The sequence below is a fragment of the Festucalex cinctus genome, chromosome 18 (assembly GCF_051991245.1).
Source record: "Festucalex cinctus isolate MCC-2025b chromosome 18, RoL_Fcin_1.0, whole genome shotgun sequence".
NCBI classification, from domain to species: Eukaryota; Metazoa; Chordata; class Actinopteri; order Syngnathiformes; family Syngnathidae; genus Festucalex; species Festucalex cinctus.
The window spans coordinates 15,790,968-15,806,765 of record NC_135428.1 but is presented as its reverse complement, the minus strand read 5'-3'; the positions used below and the strand labels follow the sequence as shown (position 1 = coordinate 15,806,765).

The 15,798-nt window shown below is 34.0% G+C and overlaps 1 protein-coding gene and 1 long non-coding RNA gene across 9 annotated transcripts; one reads left to right on the top strand and one right to left on the bottom strand.

The window, feature by feature from the left end:
* Positions 1–6,071: 6,071 nt before the first annotated feature.
* Positions 6,072–10,726, top strand: LOC144006777 (uncharacterized). Of its 3 annotated transcripts, XM_077505813.1 has the most exons (6): positions 6,075–6,873; positions 7,437–7,494; positions 7,931–8,053; positions 8,343–8,432; positions 10,323–10,414; positions 10,492–10,726. In XM_077505813.1, exons 1-5 carry the CDS (start codon positions 6,851–6,853, stop codon positions 10,356–10,358), a joined length of 330 nt encoding a protein of 109 aa, XP_077361939.1. In that variant the 5' UTR covers positions 6,075–6,850; the 3' UTR covers positions 10,359–10,414; positions 10,492–10,726. The 3 variants fall into 3 exon arrangements, with proteins under 3 accessions (XP_077361938.1, XP_077361939.1, XP_077361940.1); XM_077505812.1 differs by lacking the exon at positions 10,492–10,726 and having other exon boundaries at positions 6,072–6,873; positions 8,230–8,432; positions 10,323–10,379; XM_077505814.1 differs by lacking the exon at positions 10,492–10,726 and having other exon boundaries at positions 6,362–6,873; positions 7,931–8,261; positions 10,323–10,350.
* Positions 7,519–14,990, bottom strand: LOC144006778 (uncharacterized). 6 transcript variants are annotated; one of them, XR_013279939.1, is made up of 7 exons: positions 14,787–14,990; positions 12,961–13,022; positions 11,835–11,915; positions 10,265–10,535; positions 8,322–8,464; positions 7,882–8,032; positions 7,519–7,740 (listed from the first exon to the last, which is right to left on the bottom strand). It is a non-coding gene; the product is annotated as an uncharacterized LOC144006778 (long non-coding RNA). The 6 variants fall into 6 exon arrangements; XR_013279940.1 differs by having other exon boundaries at positions 7,882–8,464; positions 10,265–10,346; positions 10,473–10,535; XR_013279941.1 differs by lacking the exon at positions 8,322–8,464 and having other exon boundaries at positions 10,265–10,346; positions 10,473–10,535.
* Between the last annotated feature and the right edge of the window lie 808 nt (positions 14,991–15,798).

Genomic DNA, 15,798 nt, shown 5'->3' with positions numbered 1-15,798 from the left:
TTAAAAAAAAACAATCATGTATAGTAAGGCTTTTTTTTAAATATTATTTTAAACGACCATGTATAGTATGGCATTTTTTATTTTTATTAAGGTGCTTAAAAAAACCCCAAAAAAACCCAACCATGTATACTAAGGCATTTTAATTTTTTTTTAAGTGACTATGTATACTAAGGTGTTTTTTTTATTTTATTTTAAACGACCATGTATATATACTAAGCCGTTTTATTTATTTATTTTTTTTAAAGCAACTATATATACTCAGGCATTGTTTTTTATTTTATTTTAAAAACGACCATGTAAGGATAGTATGTATGTATAGTAAGGCATTAAAAAACAAAACAAAAAAAAACAAAAAAAACGACCACGTATCCTAAGGCTTTTTTATTTTTATTTATTTTATTTTAAAAACGACCATTTTTTATTTTAAGAACGACCATGTATAGTAAGGCGTTTTTTTGTTGTTTTTGTTTTGTTTTTAATGACAATGTATTGAGTAAGGTCTTTTTTTATGACAATGTATAGTAAGATGTTAAAAAAAAACAATCATGTATAGTAAGGCGTTTTTTAATTTTTTAAATTTTAAACGACCATGTATAGTAAGTCGTGTTTTTCATAAAAACAAAAAAAACAAACAAACAACCATGTATAGTAAGGCGTTGTTTTATTTTATTTTAAACGACCATGTATAATAAGGCGTTTTTTTTTTTTTTTAAACAAAAAAAAAAAGGACCACGTATACTAAGGCGTTTTTTATTTATTTATTTTTTTAATGACAATGTAAAGCCTTTTTTTATGACAATGTATAGTAAGATGTTAAAAAAAAACAATCATGTATAGTAAGGCGTTTTTTATATTATTTTAAACGACCATGTATAGTAAGGCTTTTTTTTTTTATTTTTATTTTAAAAACGACCATGTATTATGTATGCATATTAAGGCGTTTAAAAAAAACAAAAAAAACGACCATGTATATTAAGGCATTTTTTATTTTAAGAACGACCATGTATAGTAAGGCGTTTTTTGTTTTGTTTTGTTTTTTATGACAATGTATAGAGTAAGGCCTTTTTTTATGACAATGTATAGTAAGATGTTAAAAAGAAAAAGGCCATGTATAGTAAGGCGTTTTTTAATTTTTTTTTTATTTTAAACGACCATGTATAGTAAGTCGTATTTTTCCAAAAAAAAACAAAAAACGTGTATAGTAAGGCGTTGTTTTATTTCATTTTAAACGACCATGTATAGTAAGGTGGGTTTTTTTTGTTTTTTTTTTAAACAAAAAAAAGAGGACCACGTATACTAAGGCGTTTTTTTTTTTTTTTTTTAATGACAATGTATAAAAAAAAACGACCACGTATACTAAGGCATTTTTTTTTTTTTAAGTGACTATGTATACTAAGGTGTTTTTTTAATTTTATTTTAAACGACCATGTATACTAAGCCTTTTTTTTTTTTTTTAAAGCAACTATATATACTCAGGCATTGTTTTTTATTTTATTTTAAAAACGACCATGTAAGGATAGTATGTATGTATAGTAAGGCGTTTAAAAAAACAAAACAAAACAAAAAATAACAAAACGACCATGTATACTAAGGCGTTTTTTTTTGTTGGTTTGCTTTTTTTTTTTTTTTTTTAAACGACCATGTAAGTATAGTATGTATGTATAGTAAGGCATTAAAAAAACAAAAACAAAAAAAACGACCACGTATCCTTAGGCTTTTTTTTTTTTAAACGATCATGTATACGAAGGTTTTTTTTTTTTTCATTTTATTTTAAAAACGACCATTTTTTATTTTAAGAACGACCATGTATAGTAAGGCGTTTTTTTTTTTTTTTTTTTTTTTTTTTAAATGACAATGTATAGAGTCAGGCCTTTTTTTATGACAATGTATAGTAAGATGTTAAAAAAACCCAATCATGTATAGTAAGGCTTTTTTTTAAATATTATTTTAAACGACCATGTATAGTATGGCATTTTTTATTTTTATTAAGGTGCTTAAAAAACCCCCCAAAAAACCCGACCATGTATACTAAGGCATTTTAATTTTTTTTTAAGTGACTATGTATACTAAGGTGTTTTTTTTATTTTATTTTAAACGACCATGTATATATACTAAGCCGTTTTATTTATTTATTTTTTTTAAAGCAACTATATATACTCAGGCATTGTTTTTTATTTTATTTTAAAAACGACCATGTAAGGATAGTATGTATGTATAGTAAGGCATTAAAAAACAAAACAAAACAAAAAAAACAAAAAAAAAAAACGACCACGTATCCTAAGGCTTTTTTATTTTTTATTTTATTTTTTTAAAGTGACTATGTATACTAAGGCGTTTTTTTTTTTTTTTTTTTTTTAAACGATCATGTATACTAAGGTTTATTTTTATTTATTTTATTTTAAAAACGACCATTTTTTATTTTAAGAACGACCATGTATAGTAAGGCGTTTTTTTGTTGTTTTTGTTTTGTTTTTAATGACAATGTATTGAGTAAGGTCTTTTTTTATGACAATGTATAGTAAGATGTTAAAAAAAAACCAATCATGTATAGTAAGGCGTTTTTTAATTTTTTAAATTTTAAACGACCATGTATAGTAAGTCGTGTTTTTCATAAAAACAAAAAAAACAAACAAACAACCATGTATAGTAAGGCGTTGTTTTATTTTATTTTAAACGACCATGTATAATAAGGCGTTTTTTTTTTTTTTTAAACAAAAAAAAAAAGGACCACGTATACTAAGGCGTTTTTTATTTATTTATTTTTTTAATGACAATGTAAAGCCTTTTTTTATGACAATGTATAGTAAGATGTTAAAAAAAAACAATCATGTATAGTAAGGCGTTTTTTATATTATTTTAAACGACCATGTATAGTAAGGCATTTTTTATTTTTATTAAGGTGCTTAAAAAAAAACAAAAAAAAAAACGACCATGTATACTAAGGCTTTTTTTTTATAAGTGACTATGTTTACTAAGGCGTTTTTTTATTTTATTTTTTATTTTTTTTATTTTAAAAACGACCATGTATTATGTATGCATATTAAGGCGTTTAAAAAAAAACAAAAAAAAACGACCATGTATATTAAGGCATTTTTTATTTTAAGAACGACCATGTATAGTAAGGCGTTTTTTTTTTGTTTTTTTGTTTTTTTATGACAATGTATAGTAAGATGTTAAAAAGAAAATGGCCATGTATAGTAAGGTGCTTTTTAATTTTTTTTATTTTAAACGACCATGTATAGTAAGTCGTGTTTTTAAAAAACAAAACAAAAAAAACGACCACGTATAGTAAGGCGTTGTTTTATTTTATTTTAAACGACCATGTATATATAGTAAGGCGTTTTTTGTTTTTTTTTTAAACAAAAAAAAAAGGACCACGTATACTAAGGCGTTTTTTTTTTTTTTTTTTTTTTTTTTTTTTAAACGATCATGTATACTAAGGTTTTTTTTTTTTCATTTTATTTTAAAAACGACCATTTTTTATTTTAAGAACGACCATGTATAGTAAGGCGTTTTTTTTTTTAATGACAATGTATTGAGTAAGGCCTTTTTTTATGACAATGTATAGTAAGATGTTAAAAAAAAAACAATCATGTACAGTAAGGCGTTTTTTATATTATTTTAAACGACCATGTATAGTAAGGCATTTTTTATTTTTATTAAGGTGCTTAAAAAAACAAAAAGACAAAAAAACGACCATGTATACTAAGGCATTTTTTTTTAAGTGACTATGTATACTAAGGTGTTTTTTTAATTTATTTTATTTTATTTTAAACGATCATGTATAGTAAAGCGTTTAAAAAAATAAAAACAAATAACGACCATTTTTTTATTTTAAAAGTGACTATGTAAACTCACACATTGTTTTTTTTATTTTATTTTATTTTAAAAACCACCATGTAAGGATAGTATGTATGTATAGTAAGGCTTTAAAAAAATAAAATAACAAAAAATAACAAAACGACCATGTATACTAAGGCGTTTTTTTTGTTTGTTTGCTTTTTTTTGTGTGTTTTTTTTTTTAGACGACCATGTAAGTATATAGTATGTATGTATAGTAAGGCATTAAAAATAAAAGAAAAACGAAAAAGAAAAAAAAGACCATGTATACTAAGGCATTTTTTTAAATTTTATTTTAAAAACGACCATGTAAGTATAGTATGTATGTATATTAAGGCGTTTAAAAAAATAAATAAATAAATAACAAAACGACCATGTATACTAAGGCGTTTTTTTTTTTTTTTTTAACGACCATGTAAGTATAGTATGTATGTATAGTAAGGCATTAAAAAAAAAGAAAAAAGAAAAAAAAAGACCATGTATACAAAGGCGTTTTTTTTTAAATTTTATTTTAAAAACGACCATGTAAGTATAGTATGTATGTATATTAAGGCGTTTAAAAACAAAAAAAACAAAAAACATGTATACTAAGGCATTTTTTTATTTTAAGAACGACCATGTATAGTAAGGCGTTTTTTTTTTTGTTTTTTTTTTATGACAATGTATAGTAAGATGTTAAAAAATTTTTTTTTTATTTTAAACGACCAGGTATATAGTAAGTCGTGTTTTAAAAAAAAAAAAAAAAAAAAAAACGACCATGTATAGTAAGGTCTTGTTTTATTTTATTTTAAATGACCATGTAAGGCATTTTTTTATTTTATTTTAAACGACCATGTATAGTAAGGCGTTTTTTGTTTTTTGTTTTTTTCAAACAAAAAAAAAAGGACCGCGTATACTAAGGCGTTTTTTGTTTGTTTGTTTTTTAATGACAATGTATAGAGTAAGGCCTTTTTTTTTAATGACAATGTATAGTTAGATGTTAAAAAAACATTCATGTATAGTCAGGCGTTTTTTTAATTATTATTATTATTAATTAATTATTATTATTATTATTTTTATTATTATTATTATTATTATTATTATTAAACGACCGTAAAGCGTTGTTTTTTTTTTTAATAAACAAAAAAACAAAACGACCATGTATACGAAGGCCTTTTTTATTTTAAGAACGACCATGTAGAGTAAGGCGTTTTTTTTTTTTTAATGACAATGTATTGTAAGGTGTTTAAAAAATACTTAACTTTTTTTTTCTTCAAGTGTTCTGTTGTTCACGTCATGCAGTTTTTCAGATCTCGGTTTTGTGCAAATAAAAAATATTGAATCTATCCAGATGTGGTGTGGTTTGTGTCGACCAACACTTTTCCCAACGCATGTCATTTCAATGACAGCTCATCAGCCAGCTCTGGAGAAGCCTGATAACGATCCTCACCTGCTTTGGAATATGGAGACATGGAAGACAGGCTGGATAGTGTACCCCCAGGACCACGGTTGAGAAATACTGCTTTTGGACATTGGGTTCAAAAGTTGTGGAGAAAAAAAAAAAAAACTCCACATATTGGCTTGGGTGCAGTACCGCATGTCCCCAGAAGACGTCGCACTCCCTGGAAGGTTGACGTTTCAGGTTTTAGTATACGTATCTGAGTTTCGGCTCGTTTGTAATTGTTCAACAATGTGATAAAAACAATAAGGGTGCCGTTATAAGATACACGTCGTTAAAGCCGCCAAGATAATATAGATCAATAATAAAACAAACAAACAAGAAGAATCGTTGAGAATCCGTGCGGGTGCTCAAACAAAGACGTGGCGTGAATGTTTAGAGGAAAGAGAACCAACTAAGATACGATCCAATACTGCCCTCCTGTGGATGACTTGAGTAATTACATTCATGTTGGGAATAATCGCGAGCTGTTAATTAATATAGAACACAATCCTTGGATTCGTCCTTGAGTAGATTACATAGCTGACTACCAGGATGTGAATGCGGGAATTGAAAATAATACTCATAGAAAATAATAAATCAGACTAAAGAGAAAAAAGGAAGTATCTGATGTTGTTAATGGTCGGTGGGGTACCTCTGGGCAGCAATTTCGGATTACATAAGTACTCATCACCTTCATTAATTTTTGCCAACATCAACGTAATTCGGTGGAAGATGTAATAAGACAAAGACTCCCGTACACGTGGTACCGTGTTCGATCCCCGCTGAGTCCCTCATTTTCAATAATTTGAGAAACAATCCCATAAAAGAAGGAAGGGTCTAGAATCGAACCCGGGACTGCCAACATCGAAACCTTTGCAACAATCCACTCGACTAGACTGCATGTTGTTCAAAATGGATCTTATCGCATTTATTGTGTACATAATACTCATGTGGAAATCCTACAAATACATAAGATAAAATGTCGAGCACCTTAAACCATGATGGCCGAATGGTATAAAACTTTGCCTCCCGTTCAAGGAATTCAGGGTTCGATCCTCGCTTGTGCACCCTTGAACTAACATTCATTATGATGAAATCGAAAGGTTGGAGAAAACAAGGCTCGAACACGATAACAAGTAAACCAAAGGCAAGGTCGTATACCACTCGACTATTTCGGCTTTGAAGATTTGGGGGTTTTCGGTTCTATTTATAGAATTCCTGGTTGTAAAGTGCGACTGTTATTTGTCACTCTATAGGATAATTAGAACAAAAGGAAACAAGAGCGGCAAGCTATCATAGCCGACTGGTTAACAACACGGGCTCCGATGTAGACGAACAGGGTTCGATCCCCACGTCTGGCTGAGCGCTTTACTGTTTTTTCTAGTCAGGATTTCCTGTCCAAATGCAGTTGACTTACTTTTTGTTCTCTTGGTTAAATAAAGCTTTTGAAAAAAAACCTCACGTGATGACGTTGTTACCGAAAACCTATATAAGCTGTGACAAATTAACGAGCGATCTTTCTTTTCTTCTGCACCCTGACAACGTCACGTCGACATCCTCTGCCTGCTGGTCTCCACTCATCTCGACAAGATGACCAAAAGCTTCGACATGAGGTTTGTTAAAACATTCTTCTTACAATCGTATTCGTACTAGTTGTAAGTTTTATGTTCACATTTTCAACGTGCAAACATCTTGCTAAGCATGGTAGCTTAAAAAGTTTGCTTGGTGGCGGTCAATTAACGTCAATCGCGTGCTAAAAGACACTCATTTATCATTTACATGACGTTTTGCTAAATGCTCGCGGTAAGTGAAGTACTTATTTGTTAGGACTTTTAGTTATTAAACGCCTAAACGGTACTTGGAAGAGGAAGCTCTTGAATAACGCGACGTACTTTTTAATGTACTTCTTCCCTTTCCAACATTTGGAGAAGAGCATAGTTTGGCAAAAGTAAGTCGCCAGTGTTTGTACATTAACAACTTCAATTACAATCAACTTTTTTTTTTTTTTTTTTTTTTTACTTTATTTTGTCTACAGACTTGTATGTTGAAGTGAATGGACTCCCCTTGAAATCAAGTTGCTTACTTCCCCTATCTTTTTGGCCATGGCTTGAGATTTTTTTTTTTGCTAAATGTGCTTGCATGTTTCAAAGCTATGTAATGTCAACGTGTCTTTCAGCCCAGCTGTTTGCCGCAGGCCATTGACACTGTCCATCTCAGCCCTGTTCTCGTCACTGGTGAGACACAAACACTCATACACGTTAAAATGTGATATCATGTTTTAATGTTTCAGCACATGGTGAAGATGACTGAAGGATGGTAAGGACGTGTCAGGTGACTTGCACTAACCATTCCTGACATGCTGCTTTTTTCTGTGTGTGCGCGTGCAGGTAAAAACGGCATCTTGACTTACACCAATCAGAGCTGCCTGAGAAACAAGAATTGTATAAGAAAGGGGCTGGCCATCGCTGGGTTTGAGCATGCTGCAAAACAAAATGGCTGACGTCAACATTTCATACATATTTGAACATCTCTTTTTGTAGTCCCCCCCCCCCCCCCCCCCCCCAAAAAAAAAGCTGCATTGAACTGCGTTTCAATCTGGACCCTCAAAAAGATACAATTACCTTTTTTGTGCTGACACTTCACGTTGGTAATCTTCTGTTTGTCCACTAGGTGGTGCCAAAGCATCTCTGGGCCCTGGAGAAGCGTCCAGTGACTGGCACAGTCTTGAATTGGTCATCATGGAGAAACTACTTGGCCACCGAGATCCTGCGCCTGTCGGAGGAAGACAAACATGTACATAGTCTTCATTGCTGTTTTTTTGTTTTTTGTTTTTGGGGGGACGGGGGGCGACATGTTAATAAAGTGAAGTAGAATCTGGACTGGTTCTCGTACGCTCTGTCAATGAATGTCACTTGAATGTTTTCTTCATGGTCTGCTACCTGTGAATGTATCTGCGTTATCACCGACAGTCCCAGAAACTCGCAGGTCATTTTCAGCACTGGTGGGTTTCATCTTGTGTCAAATATTTGCTACATTTATATATAGAAAATAAAAACTTAACGCGTCCTTTCTTTTGTTGTAGAGTCCACTTCACCGGGCAGTGACTGTTGTCCAACATTCGCGTTCTTGGTGCTGCATTGATGCCATCAGCTTGAAGTTGACGCAATTGATGGTAAGCTTTGAATTAGGGATGCACCGAATTTTCTGCGAAAATATTTTGCCAAAAAATAGACATTTTTGGCCTTCAGCCAAAATGAAATTAACACCAAAAGACTGACTTGAAATGGGATGTTATGACAAGCCAAAAAAAAAAAAAAAAAAAGCTGCAAGCGTCTGCATTAAATGCCAAACGGGGTGAGAATTATTTTGGTAATTGAAATCATGATGATCCAAATAATTTTTTGTTAGGAAATGTTCAAACATTTAGAAATTATTGACGTCATTTGAAACACAAACTAAGTTCCTTCTGGCCCAAACAGTTTAAAATGACTTGTATTTGTTAGCAAAAACTTGGAGTTAAAGGATTCGCACAACACAATGTTAGCGCATTGTCTTAGTATGCTTAAGTGGAGCTTGGATGTGATTTCAGTTCGAAGTTAAGTACGTCTGTCTTAGTTTTGGGGCCGTCAAAAACCATGAATAGATGAGTCATGTGAGCCCTTGCGCCATGTCACCTATGGAATCAGAATCCCTCCAATACTCAAAACCTCAAAGATTTAAATCTTGAAAAACATTTTTGTAGGACTGAAAAATTGTTTCAATCTCTGAAAATATTTGACTGAAATCTCAGGGGGGAAAAAAAAAAAAAAAGCTTTAAAATAATACATTTTTAAAAGTCTAACTTTAGTGTTTCACCCACAAATTTTCAGAGGTTCAAAACTGTCACAAGCTGAGTTTCAAAAAAGGCATTTTGACATTTTTCTCTCTGGGCAATAATTTGTTTCCAGTGTTTAAATCTGAATGGTGAAACTTGAGGGTACTTGGTGGTGGTGTGGGGGAAGCGGAAGAACTGCCAAAAGTTGCAGACTTGTGCTCACACCACTGCCACGTACCCTCAAGATTAAAGTACGTTGAGTATTGGCAGACTTTTGGCAGTGTTCTTCCATGGTCCTGTGAGTGGTGCTGTTGTGTAATGGAATGGGACTATGAATTACAGTTCCAAAATTACATTTTCAGTTATTTCAACCTTAAAGTTACAAGTTTTAAAATTTACCAATTACAGGTTTCAACACGGGAAACATTGTTGCTCAGAGAGAACAAAGCCAAGATCCCTTTTTTTTTTTTTTTAACTCAGCTTGTGACAGTTTTGAACCTCTGAAAATTTGTGGGTGAAACACTGTAAAGTCATACTTTAAAGGCCTAGTCTGCCGGTTTCACTGAGGAAAATTCACTTTTTAAATGCAGGATTTAAACAAACTACTTCTCAATTTACAGATCTGGGCTTCTCTTAATTTCTGGTGGTGATTTTGTCCTAAACCCCCACCCTCCCAACCTGTATTTTGCCATTTTGTTTGTTTTATAAACAGCGGGACATTTCTGTGGAAAGACAGCGTTTACACCCCTCCAGCCAATTGCAGAGCAGGGGGTGGCCTGTTGCAAACGGGGCCGGACGAATTTGTCGGCTGTGTGACGTCACTCCTGCGGCAATTTGAAACCACGCATGGATTTTTTTATTTATTTTTTTTCCCCACTCTCATTCACACATGTAAGCTTCTGTGAGTGGAAAAAAATAATCCGTGCGTGCTTTCAAATTGCTGTGGGAGTGACGTCAGGCAGCCAACAAATTCTCCTGGCCCCGTTTGCGCCACGCCACCGCCCGCTCTGCGATTGGCTGGAGGGGTGTAAACGCTGTCTTTCCACAGAAACATCCCGCTGTTTACAAAACACAAAATGGCAAAATACAGGCTTTGGGGTTAAAAAAATCACCACCAGAAATTAAGAAAGGCACAGATCTCAGTTCTCTTTTGGTTTCATCCAAAAATGTTAATTTCGGTGCATCCCTACTTTGGATGTTGTCGACTCGGCGAGCTGCTCCTCAATGTCTTCCACTGTTCTGCCGCAGGTGCCAAGGAACATGGCGGGCTTCCTGGCGATATAGTTGGGTCAGTGATGGGCCCAAATCCCAGTAAAGTTGTGAGATCCCCTTCTGTGCTGGTGGGTTTCATTTCATCACATTTAAACATTTGCTTCACAACAAGTTGACATAACTCACTGATGTTGTTTTGTCTTAGGTCTGCACCATCTCTTCCCGCTGGCTCACAACTTCACCCTTCACCTGGTGATGACAAGGAGACAGCAATGGAGTCTTTTTTTTTTTTTTTTGCCATTCCAGCTTGTTGTACTCTTAGGGTGGGGAGGGAAATAAAGTCGACAAATTGCATCTTTTCTGAACTTTTTTTTTTTTTTTCCCTACCCCCACCCCCCCTGTTTGCCATTTTGGCCATTTCACTATGCGCTCTGCAAAATAAATAATGAAGTTGACATTTGCATCTTTTGTGAACTCTCCTTGTGATGTTAGAAAATCTTTAAGTGTTTCATAAAATGTATCTTGTTCAGAGAGGGGTGTGGCCAAGTTGCATGGTGGGTGGGGTTATGCAAATTACTGAGTAGGATGCAATCTGATTGGTGGGTTCTGTAATTGCCAAAATCTGATGGGTTGGCTCCATAAGTGGGTGGAGTTTATGCAAATTACCCCACCCAGTAATTAGCATAAGTGGGTGTGGTTATGCAAATTAGACAATATACCATGTCTGGTGCTGGAAAGTGGGTGTGGTTATGCAAATTAATTTGCATACAGTCAGCCAATAGGTCAATTTTGAGAGGGAGTGGTTAGTTATGCAAATTATTTAGGACTTTTTCCTGAAGTAGGTGGCGCTATGTCCATTCATTTGCATGTTCAAGTTTAATACTAGCAAGAAAGCATTTTTCAGGCCTTGAATAGATTGCAAATGGAAAGTTCATGTTTATGAAGATGTTTTGGCCTCTGGTGCAAGCAGGCTTCCTCTATTCATGCTCAAAATCCCGCCATCTGGCCTTGAGAATGAACCGAGTGACAAATAGTCACGATTTGAAAACTCACAGAAATAAAACACGGAGACACTCTTTCCATTTGAAAAATATATTTGACTTCAGACAAGCACTTTTTTTTTTTTTTTTTTGACACAGCAATCTGGTTGGAGTTGAGTTACAAACACGGGTTGACAGGCTGTACATGGAAGCAGCAACACACGACACCATGTTGTGTGTGTGATGTCACATGAGCACAAGCCATTAAACACTAATAGACAAGATCATCATTCAATGCTTCTGGACATGTGCGTAATATTTTTTTCATACTATTCTTTTCCTAAGTGGGCAAAAATAACATCCATCGAATGACTTCAAAATAGCATTATTTTGCCAAATATTTTCAATCATTTGGGCACAACAATGTCATTGAATAAAGCACATGTTCACAAGCATTGAATGATGTTCTGTGTCGTACATCAAGCAGAGGTTAAAGTGCACTGAGAAATGGCTTAGTGACATCATGTACGTCAAGCACACAACATTTGCCTTCAAATAGCGCACACACCTGTCCGAAAGCAGTCCGAAAGCAGCTGTCCACACGTCTTCAAGTCTTGAGTCTGTTGGCTTCGTCTTCACCCAAGACCTCCTCCATCATGTCAGGAAAAAACAAAAAGGAGTCAGTCATGCTCATTCACATCAACATCAAATTACTCACAACACTTCAGGGTCGCAGCTAAGTCTAATGCTACCTCGCTCAAAAAACAAAAACAAAAAAACAACAGTAATTAACGATGCCAAACTGTCAATAAATGCCTCAATTAAAATCGTTAAAGTTTAGCATATGGAATCATTAGTAAAAGCAGAACAATTTTTAATTAAAAAACAAAACTATTTCTATTTGCACACAGTAGCACACACAGTAGTGAAGTAGCACACATCCCTTCATAGCATTAGCATGTTGAAGTTGACGGAGCACATGGAACAACATGCACAGGTTCGACTGTCCACAGTTGAGGACATGATCTGTCAATAGACCATGTTCACATCGCCAAGAAATAAGACTGAGTGTACCTAATATTTGGACACTTTGATTAGGTACACTTGAGGGCGATCTACTGACACCTCATGACTTGTCTATCTATCATCATAACCTGTATACATGAGTCAAGACAACAACGAGAGTGTACCGAATAATTTGTCCATTTTGGAAAGTCATTCGGTACATGAGTGCAACCAAAAACCAACTGCCTGATCCATCTCTCTATAGGCCAAATCCAATTCATCAACACTGCCACATGTGGAACCAGACAACAAGTACATCATTCAGTGCTCCTGGACATGTGCTTTTAATTAAGATTATTATTATCTTTTTGTACAAATAGTATTAGTATTTTAATAAGTAGGCAACATAATATCAAACTAACATTTTATTTAATGCATTTGGGGGAAGAAAAGTTGACTTTATTTTTGCTTATATTTTCTAAATAATTTATTTTTCAATAATTTGGGCCACACCAATGTGATTTTAAAAAAAGCAAATGTTGAGAACCATTGAATGTTGTCCTGGTGTGTGTCCTGGTACAGCAAGCGCAAGTCAAAGTGCACTGACAAATGGCTAAGTGGCATCAGACACACCTCCTCAAGCACACAACATGGCATCCTTGGATTAAAAAAAAAAAAAGTACACGCACCTGTCTAAGAGCAGATTTCCAGTTGCATGGTGTAGCGCAGACCCATCCATGTCCCAAACGGCCTCCATCATGTCAAGAAAACACAAACGGAAGCAGTCAGTCATGCTCATTTGCATATTGTAAGTGGCAATTTGCATAAAACACTTGGTTTTTATACAGATGAAAAATTCTTAAATATTCACATCACTACTTGATAAATGTCATATTATTGAAATTTTGACGACTTTCGGTCGGTTTTTGATTTTTGATAGAATGCAAGTGATCCATGCAGTGAACAGGCAGGTCAGTGCGTTCCAACCTACGCCACCTCCACCCGCTCACTGCGGTCTGCCGACTCCACCCTTCTCACGCCCATCACCCGCGAAGACCAGCCTTCGCAAACTGCTGCCGCCCCGCCCTCTGGAACTCGTGCTGCATTCGAGAATTGTCGGAAATCGGACTTTTCTGACTTCAAACCCGGAAGTGCGTACGGAAACGCCCCCTTGAACTCTAAAATCCCACTTTTTTTTTTATCTTTAAGAAATATTTTTTTTTTTAGACTTTATTGAAATTTACAGAACAAACATAGCAACAGTAAAGTTATTCCTTGAATGTATGGGAAATCCCACTTGTGAAGTTGTTCAAAAAAAAAAAAAAGTACCCCTACTTCACCAACGGACTACATTGTGACGTGACTCTACAATGGCGACCGCTGAGAAAACAGCACTGATCTGAATATATAACTGGATAGTCGAGAGCCCAAGACTTTTGAAGTCGCGAGGCCGCCATATTGCTCCTCCCAAGAAACGTTTTTCATCATACGATCCTATACATTTACAATATCGAAATTGGAGAATATTTGAGACCGTACTTAGTAGAAACAGCATGATTTATGAGGTTTTAAATTTGTAAAACATAAACAAGAAGTCTTCAGGCATTTTACAACTTTTCTTGATATGTGTATAAGTTATATGCTTAATGATGTTTACAGGAGGAAAATTGTATATATATATATTTTTATTATTAAAGAATTATAACTAATTCAACTAAACATGTTTTCCAAATCTAATATTTGGGTTTAAGGAACTACGTGATAAAAGGAAAAAAAAGAGGGTCTTCAAAGCATCACATTCCGTCCACTTTATTTATTTTTAATTTATTTTACTCGTTTAAAAATAGTGACCACCCCGCCACAAATTACCTGCCTATCAGCTGCATATCTATTCTGTTCGAATAACGTACAGGAGTCTGTGCGCGAGATGGGAGGAGCAAGATAGCCGCCTTGTGACTTCAACGGCTATCGGCTATCCAGTCATATATTCAGATCATGGTAAAACACAATTTCCGAGTATAAAACTAGATAGCTTTCTTCATTCATAAATATTCTTCATAACTCCACCTAAACGTAACAGTATGCCGCTATCTCCCTGCATGAAATTATACGGTGAACTACTAAACGGTATGAAATACTTATTATGAAATAAGATAAAAACAATAAAGCAAAATTGCAAGAAGGCAAGTTTGCTGGAGGTCAAAATTAGTTTTGAGGACCAATATCTATATCTATCGATCTATAGATAGAAATAAAAAACTGTCAACCATTCTGATGAAGTCCGACCATCATCGAATGCAGCCAACTAATCCCACAAGGCATCAGGATCACTTGCCTGACTAATTTGAATACTTTCAAACGCTCAAACTGTATTGTCTTAAATCCTGCGGTCTTATTTTTTTGTGTATTTATTATTAGACACACTAAATATAAGACGATGGTTCTTTTTAAACAAAAATGTACTTTTAGAGGACCATGCACTAGTGAAAACGTGGAAAAGTTGAACACGAGTTACCTTTTCACAACACGTCACCACTTTTCTTCAGCTGTCGTGCAGGTAGACGGTCGCAGCCGACTTGGAGACAATATTCCTTTATTGTGGGCGCCTCTGTGCATGTAAACAATCAAAAATTACCGACTAAACGTAACTTAGAACATGTGCTAGCCTCGAAACAAACAAAACGCCCAGACAAATCCTCATTTCGTTTTCCGGTCGGTGTTTAACTTCCGGGTCGCAGCTAGGTTGAGAGATATGAACGCCGGAGCAGATAACGAACTGGAGGGCAAATTTGTCATTAATGTGTGTCGAAGGGTACATCCAGAATTTAAAGTTTAAACATTTTTAGATTACCCGTTCGTAGAAACTAGGGGTCACTAACGTGTTTTTTTTTTTTCAATCCGGGTATTTTTCCTCCAACATTTTTTTTTCAGGGAGGTGAATTTTCTTGCTGACAAGTGACCCTGCTTAATTTAAAAAAACAATTGATTTTTTTTTTTTTATTGCAAACACAAAGTACAACTTCAACATAATCATTGAAACAATCACTCAAGACAACAAATACAAATAGACAGAAAACAGAAAAAGAAAGATAGAGGAAAAAAAGGTTATGCTGCAATGTACTGTGGGCCTGAGAGGTAACAAGAAGATATTCAAATTGGAGCAAATCTCCACTATTTTCAAAGCCTTTTTTTTTTTTTTTTGTCAGAGAACTTGATTGAAAGAATGTATTGTTTAAACTCGGAATTTACAACAGTGAATATGGTATTTAGACATTAAAAGTAATACATTTATCATATAGTTAGAATTAATTTCCTCTATACCATTTTCAAAAAAAACAAACAAACAATACATTCTTCCAAGCAATCACAACATCCTTTTCAATATTATCATGAATAAAAATCACTCAGTCGCTGCCAAAATAAACTGACAGATGGACAATACCAAAACAAATATACAACAGTTTCAGGGCACTCGTTACAAAAGCTACAGTTAATATCTTTTTTGAATTTCTTACTGATATAAGATT